Below are 8,494 nucleotides of genomic sequence, written 5' to 3'. Positions count from 1 at the left end.
TCCAGAAAAATAAATGACCCAATCAAAAAATGGGCCAAAGAACTAAATAGACATTTCTCCAAAGAAGACATACAGATGGCTAACAAACACATGAAAAGATGCTCAACCTCACTCATTATCAGAGAAATGCAAATCAAAACTACTATGAGGTACCATTTCACACCAGTCAGAATGGCTGCGATCCAAAAGTCTACAAATAATAAATGCTGGAGAGGGTGTGGAGAAAAGGGAACCCTCTTACACTGTTGGTGGGAATGCAAGCTAGTGCAGCCACTATGGAGAACAGTGTGGAGATTCCTTAAAAAACTGGAAATAGAACTGCCTTATGATCCAGCAATCCCACTGCTGGGCATACACACTGAGGAAACCAGAAGGGAAAGAGACACGTGTACCCCAATGTTCATCGCAGCACTGTTTATAATAGCCAGGACATGGAAGCAACCTAGATGTCCATCAGCAGATGAATGGATAAGAAAGCTATGGTACATATACACAATGGAGTATTACTCAGCCATTAAAAAGAAAACATTTGAATCAGTTCTAATGAGGTGGATGAAACTGGAGCCTATTATACAGAGTGAAGTAAGCCAGAAGGAAAAACACCAATACAGTATACTAACGCACATATATGGAATTTAGAAAGATGGTAACAATAACCCTGTGTACGAGACAGCAAAAGAGACACTGATGTATAGAACAGTCTTATGGACTCTATGGGAGAGGGAGAGGGTGGGAAGATTTGGGAGAATGGCATTGAAACATATAAAATATCATGTATGAAACGAGTTGCCAGTCCAGGTTCGATGCACGATACTGGATGCTTGGGGCTAGTGCACTGGGATGACCCAGAGGGATGGTGTGGGGAGGGAGGAGGGTTCAGGATGGGGAACACATGTATACCTGTGGCGGATTCATTTTGATATTTGGCAAAACTAATACAATTATGTAAAGTTTAAAAATAAAATAAAATTAAAAAGCAAAAAATAAGTAAATAAATAAATAATGGATTAAAGACCTAAATGGAAGACCAGAAACTATAAGACTCCTAGAGGAAAACATAGGCAGAACATTTGATGAGATAAATCAAAGCAAGATCCTCCATGGCTCACCTTCTAGAGTAACGGAAATAAAACAAAAGTAAACAAGTGGGACCTGATTAAACTTAAAAGCTTTTGCACAGCAAAGGAAACTACAAGCAAGGTGAAGTGACAACCCTCAGAATGGGAGAAAATAACAACAAATGAAACAACTGACAAAGGATTAATTTCCAAAATATACAAGCAGCTCATACAACTTAATGCTAGAAAAACAAACAACCCAATCAAATAGTGGGGAAAAGACCTAAACAGACATTTCTCCAAAGAAGACATACAGATGGCTAACAAACACATGAAAAGATGCTCAACATCGCTCATTATTAGAGAAATGCAAATCAAAACTACAATGAGATATCACCTCACACCAGTCAGGATGGCCATCATCAAAAAGTCTACAAACAATAAATGCTGGAGAGGGTGTGGAGAAAAAGGAACACTCTTCCACTGTTGGTGGGAATGTAAACTGATACAGCCATTATGGAAGACGGTATGGAGATTCTTTAAAAAACTAGGAATAAAACCACCATATGACCCAGCAATCCCACTCCTAGGCATATACCCTGAGGAAACCAAAATTGAAAAAGACACATGTATCCCATTGTTCACTGCAGCACTATTTACAATAGCTAGAACGTGGAAGCAACCTAGATGCCCATCGACAGATGAATGGATGAAGAAGTTGTGGTACATACACACAATGGAATACTACTCAGCCATAAAAAGGAATGCACTTGAGTCAGTTCTGGTGAGGTGGATGAACCTAGAACCTATTATGCAGAGTGGAGTCAGAAAGAGAAAGATAAATATCATATTCTAACACATATATACAGAATCTAGAAGAATGGTACAGAAGAACTTATTTACAGGGCAGCAGTGGAGAAACAGACATAGAGAAGGGACTTATGGACGTGGGGAGAGGGGAGGAGAGGGTGAGATGTATGGAAAGCGTAACATGGAAACTTACATTACCATATGTAAAATAGATAGCTGACAGGAATTTGCTGTATGGCTCAGGAAACTCAAACAGGGGCTCTGTATCAACCTAGGAGGGTCAGGTGGAGAGGGAGATGGGAGGGAGGGTCAAAAGGGAGGGGACATGTGTAAATTAAAAAAAAACCAGTAAACAGCAAAACTTTCCCGCTTCCATCCAAAGAAAGATAAGAGAAGGAAGGTGAATGGAAATATTAATATTAGATTTCATTTATACTATCACTCGCCTATGAATCTTCTAGGGGCAGGCTAGGAAATGACAAAGCCTAAAACAAAAGCAAGAATACTGGCCATTGATCATTTTACACTCAGGAACAACACGCATGCTGTACAAGCATTTACACACAACAATGAGCCATATTTCCTGAATTACGCACAGTGGGCTAACTCACAGTTTTTCTCTTTCAAAAAAGCATTTTCCAGTAAAACAACATGAGATTTCTAATTGTGGCAACTACATTCATCAGAACTAGTTTTTTGAAAAAATAATCCTTGACTCAGGGAACTCAAACCGGGACTCTGTGACAACCTAGAGAGGTGGAATGTGGGAGAGAGGTTCAGGAGGGAGGGGACATATGTATACCTACGGCTGATTCATACCGATGGATGCAATGAACATGAACTTGGGCAAACTTTGGGAGATGGTGATGGACAGGGAGGCCTGGCGTGCTGCAGCCCACAGGGGCGCAAAGTGTCAGACACGACTGGGCAACAGTCATGAACAGCAACGTGGCAGAAACCAACACAATATCATAGAGCAATCATCCTTCAATTCAAATTAAATAAAAGAAAATAAACCTTCATAAACATCTTACAATTTGCTAGTATTACCAGTGTGACTGACAAGCACCTTATAACTGATCAAGGCACCCAGTGGCGCCAAAACAGATGAGCTGAGAACCATGCCCTGAACCCTGGCATCACAGACAGCAACACAGAGCCAGGAAGAAAACAAACGATCTCAGACTGGGGGGCTCAGATACAGAGACAGTTTTGATTTGTTGATTTTTCTTTGGTTTACTATTAACTCATCATTTTCAAATGATATTCGGAGCGGCAGCTTAAAAAACATCTTTTCCTGCCTATGTGTCTACACCTGGGTGAGATGCAACACAGCAGGGGGGCCATGTTGGTCGTACTTAGCTGGAAGGTGTAATTTAGTGTCGGTGACATGTTAGTGGCCACAGCAAGAAGACAATGCAGATGACTTATGTAAGGATACTTTAATAAACTGTGTCTTGGAAAAGAAATGTTAACTTATTTCAAAAAATAAGCCAGCCTCCCTCTGCCCCTCCAAGCCCTTTGGTGACACGTACCAAACGCTGCCAATTCAGGCTCCTTTTTCCACTTGCCCAGCGAGGCGGGAGGGTTTGGCCAGATGACGGTGGTATGCAACAGCAGGTCTCCCATGCTCAGATCTGCAACCTGAAATCCAGGGCAAAGCTTACTGGGTAATGTCATAAACACTCAAGATATTCATGACATTTTAAAACTCGACAGGCTGGTGTCAATATGACTTCATGAAAAATGCCTCTAAATAATGTCTTCCATCTGGTCATCTTTTCCCCCTTTATTCTGTGTTTGCGTATCAGAATTCCAAGAATATGGTGGCCAAAAGATACAAATAGAGCTTCTGAAATTCACATGCAATAAAGCTATCAAAGGGCTTCCCTAGTGGCTCAACAGTAAAGAATCCACCCACACAATGCAGGAGGCTCAGTTTGATCCCTGGGTTGGGAAGATCCCCTGGAGAACAGAATGGCAACCCACTCCAGTATTCTTGCCTGGGAAATCCCATGGACAGAGGAGCCTGGCAGATGCAGTCCATGGGGTCGCAAGCGTTGAATGCGACTTAGCAGCTCAACAACAAAAGACCTGTCAAAACTGATGAATAAAATCACAGAGGTTTGGTGTTCAAATTGATAGTTACCCAAGGGGAACCAACGGTCATCCATGACAAAGATCCAGGAAGCTACAGACACTGCCACCTGTGAATTTAAGTCCCTTTAGAGCAAGGGTCTTCTGGGAAGCAGTGCAATCTTTACTTCATTTCTTCTTCTTCTGACTCATTTTAACAAAGATTTCATTTCACTTTAGAGGAGGAAAAAGAAGCCAACTGAGGTGCTGGGAGATTGTTCTTTAAGCTTGTACAATGTGAGCTCTGGGGTCCTTAAAAACCACAAGGTCTACTCTTGCAGCCTCAAAGGTCAAATGCTAAGCCATCTCAGATGAACAAGGTCCTCTTCTCCTTACGGAAACATGATAATCCTCAGATTCCACCAGTGTCCGTGCCTGACAACTGTCACGTGTGTCTTTTTCACTGGAGCTGTTGACCACTTCCACGTCTATCAAAATCCCACCCTCCCACACACTCAACAACCTAGTCACAGATGCAAGGATCATCTGGTCCCTCCACGTGGCTCCCTGTGCTAACACGTCAGAGGACGAGGCTTTGCAACAACCAGAGTCCATGGTCCATCCCACTGGGCAACCTCATCAATTGTGGGGAGGGTCTTCTTCCAATATGCCTCCCTGGAGCCCTCGCCCACCAGTCTCTCACTTTTACTGTTTCCATAGAAAGCAAGCCTGAGTCTTTCTCCCTCAAAGCAGCAGTGTGCATATTTGAAAACTTGATGTTGAATTTCTCAAGGCCAGATGGCTCTGGTTTATTTTGCTGCTTTTGATCTGACCGAGTTTCTAGATATGCCAGCCACCAAGCAGCCCTCCACTGAGTATGGTGCCATTTACTCACCACTCTGGGCTGCAATGCTGGAAGTGGGGCTCCGGCATTGGACAACACAGCAGTACCATTGCCACTATAATGATCAAGATCATTATGGCAGTAATAATCACTCTAATTACTAGTGAGCTATATTATTAGTCATATGGTCAGTGGTTAAAAACAGTAAGCAATTACATTACTTTGTTCATATTCAGTAACTAGTCAACCACACCCCCAGGGCAGTATCCACCAAGGGAACACTACTGCTTTCTCTAAGTATTGCTATAGACTTATCACTGATCTTGGCGCAGAACACACCATTTCCCCAGGACCATTCTCCCTAGGGTTTTACTTTTGTGGATTCAAGATCACTCCATCCTTTCCAGTTTGAAGACCATTCTTTTCAGTGGAGAAAAAAAAGACATCAAGTGGATTTGAGTCATTTTCTTTGGGTCATCAAATGTCTTTGGTTATGATACTTCTAGCCCCGGGTAGTGGTCTTTTTCTTTCTTATTCTTCCTATAGTGCTAAGACATAATCTTCTGTTGCTCTCTTTGCATCTTCTTCAAGCTTTCATTTTTGTGATCTTCAGACATCCTACTACTGATACAGGACTTTCCTACCCTGTCATACTGGTATGTGGTCAAAGGTCCCTCTTTCCATCTTTTGTACATTTTTACCCTAACAAAATCTCTGCTCACAAGAGATTGCTTTGCATAGCACTACATCTCTTTGTTCCTTGCTGGAAAGATTTCTTACTTGGTTGACAGAATTTCAGTTTGGAGGTTGGGCAGTTCCACCAAAGCCATATGCCCTTTTATAGTCTGACTTGTGAATCATATTCAGCTTTTTGTCTAAAGTCTTTGCAATCTGCTATCCATATTACCTTCTAGACTTTGGCATAATAGTCCTTTGCTCTCAAGATCATTAAAATTCAGAAATCAATTTGGAATATAATGAAATGCACTGAAATTGTTCATTTCCGTGACTCAATAAAATTCACTTGTCAAAATGAAATAAACTAAAATACAGGATAGAAGCCTTATAATTCTGAAGTATTATTCATAGTCGTCAAATGAAGCCTAGAGAAGTACTTGACAATAGGAATTAAGCAAGTCATTGTTCAATCACACAGTAAAATATTACACAATCATTTCAATGATCCTTTTGAATCATTTAAAGTAACGTGAAAATTAAATAATTCTTTGTTCAACATAAAAAAAAAAACTCAAGGTACAAAATAATTTCCAAAATATTCAAGTATATGGAATTATATTCAAGTACATAATAAACATATTTTAAAAAAAATAAATACCCAAACATCAAGAGGTAAGTTTTGTCTTCTGAGATTGCAGGTAGTTTTAATTCTTGCCTTTTTCTGTAGCTTGCTCTTTTCTTTAAGAAACACAGTGCATTTTTCTTACTATAAAATTTTACAAGAAAATGAAAACAAAATCCAGAGAGGCATGTCTGTCTTTTCCACATTCTGATAGATTAAATTGTCTGCCTGCTAGACAGAGAATATTCACATACTCTTCCTGAAATACCATGGTGAATAAAAATTGTGTTTCAGTGGAAAACAGCCTTTTTTTAAAGGCTTTCAGTGAGCAGCCTTTACAGCACACCCTCTTGAGCTATCAGAGTCCAACTCCGTATCTACGTGTCTTTGAACTTCTTTGTAAGGTGCAGGTAACAGATAAATGTGTACATTCTCTCCAGCCTGGTAGTGACTTTAATTGATGCCTCCCGCTGTGGAAAAACCAATTTGTCTGCATTTACAGATCATCTCGCCATGTCTTCACTTCGTACATACACCTGCTATTTTGACTGTCAGGTTCCCTCACATCATCTAAGTAAAATACACTTCTTCATATTTGTTCGCTTTACATCTCTATGAGATGTCATGATTTTACCTTTTTCTGAAAATTATCTTTTTACAGTCCAAAATTTCTTTTGTTTCACCAAGGACATAAACAGGAACCCATTAGACAATAACCCTTTACATCTCCAAAGAGAAGGCTGTTTTCTTTTCCAGACTAAACAACCAGGTCTTATCCCCACCACCCCTCTGCCTTTCCCTCCTTCCAATCACAGCAAGAGTTTCTCGTCATAGTTCCCTGCTAGCTTGTGTCCTTTTTTGAGGCAGAAAGGAAAATGAGGACAACATTCCAATCAAACCAGGAAGCACAGCGGCACTGGTGAATATCATTCCGTAGCATATCCGTCTGATCCATCTCAGTACTATCTGCACTTATTCACATAAGCTCTCCTCAGTGACTCAGACGCAACTTAGAGTTCATTTTACATTTTTCTCAAGCGTATTTGTTCCTGTGACTCTTTATTCTAAGTACAGTTTCAGGCAGACTTTAAAAAAAAAGATTCAGAGTCATTTGAAACTTTCACTCATTCAATAAATAATTCACTGAGCGCCTGCTACATGTTAATTACTAGTCTAGTCTCTGGAGATACAGCCATGACCTTTAACAGTGTTTAGAGAAACAGTCCAAGTCATGGTCACGGAAATTCACTCTCACACTTGAGAGAGAACAAAATCAGAGGTCTGGAGGGTGAAGCAAAAGAATCAGGATATGTTTCCTAAACTAAGAAATAATTCAACTGAGAAAGAAAATTCACAGTGTAGCCTTGGGTAAAAGACAGAAGTTCTACCAACGTGGGAATGTACACTGGTATAGCCACTATGGAAAACAATTTGGAGGTTCCTTAAAAACATAAAAATAGAATTGCCATATGGTTCAGCAAGTCCACTCCAGGCACATACCTGGAGAAAACTCTAATTTGAAAAGATACACGCACCCCAATGTTCATAGTAGCACTGTTTACAAAAATCAAGACATGGAAGCAACCTAAGTGTCTACTGACAGATGAATGGGTAACAAGATGTGTATACATATATATACACATATATACACTCACATAAAAATATAATATTCCAGTGTATTATTACTTAGTCATAATAAAGAATGAAATAGTGCAATTTGCAGCGAAATGAATGGACCTGAGATTTTCATACTAATTGAAGTAAATCAGAGAAAGACAAATATCATATGATATCACTTGTATGTAGAATCTAAAGTATGGTACAAATAAACTTATCTATGAAAGAAAAAGAGACTCAGAGACATAGAAAACAAACATAGTTATCAAAGGGGAAAGGGGAAGGATAAATTAGGAGTCTGAAACTAACAGATAGATACTACTATATATGAAATACATAAATGATAAGGTCTTACTGTATAGCAGAGGGCAATATATTCAATATCTTGTAATAAACTATAATGGAAAAGAATCTGTAAAAGAATATATATATGCAAACTGAATCACTTTGCTGTACATCAGAAACTAACACAATACTGTAAATAAACTATGCTTCAATTAAAAAAAAAATGCCACCAACAAAAATACTATCGTTGTTACTATTTTACTTATAAATAACACCTTAAAAAGAAACGAACCAACCCAGCTCTACGGACAAGCATGCTGGGCAGAAGAGGGGTCCTTACCTCTTTTTTCTCACCGGTCTGTTCAGCGATCAGCTGGTCAAACACAGCCCCAAATTCCTCATGGATTTTCTGCATTTCATTGATATGACTTGCAACCTTGTTCATAGTCTTGATGGCCACTGGAGGAGAACAGGTCATGAAAGCAATGAAAAGGCCATTTAAAG

The 8,494-nt window shown here is 39.7% G+C and overlaps 1 protein-coding gene across 3 annotated transcripts in view; it reads right to left on the bottom strand.

Moving 5' to 3' along the window:
* Positions 1-8,494, bottom strand: part of TIAM1 (T-cell lymphoma invasion and metastasis 1) — a 469,570-nt gene that overhangs the window by 22,415 nt on the left and 438,661 nt on the right. For all 3 annotated transcript variants that reach the window (XM_010862313.1, XM_010862311.1, XM_010862312.1), the window contains 2 exons: positions 8,331-8,449; positions 3,404-3,512 (listed from right to left, as the gene is read on the bottom strand). In XM_010862313.1, the coding sequence (XP_010860615.1) occupies positions 3,404-3,512; positions 8,331-8,449 (228 nt within the window). The remainder of the gene's footprint in view (positions 1-3,403; positions 3,513-8,330; positions 8,450-8,494) is intronic.

The sequence above is a fragment of the Bison bison genome, unplaced genomic scaffold (genome assembly GCF_000754665.1).
Source record: "Bison bison bison isolate TAMUID 2011002044 unplaced genomic scaffold, Bison_UMD1.0 scf7180017864481, whole genome shotgun sequence".
NCBI classification, from domain to species: Eukaryota; Metazoa; Chordata; class Mammalia; order Artiodactyla; family Bovidae; genus Bison; species Bison bison.
The sequence above is the reverse complement of the archived record's forward strand: the minus strand, read 5'-3'. Positions and strand labels throughout refer to the sequence as shown.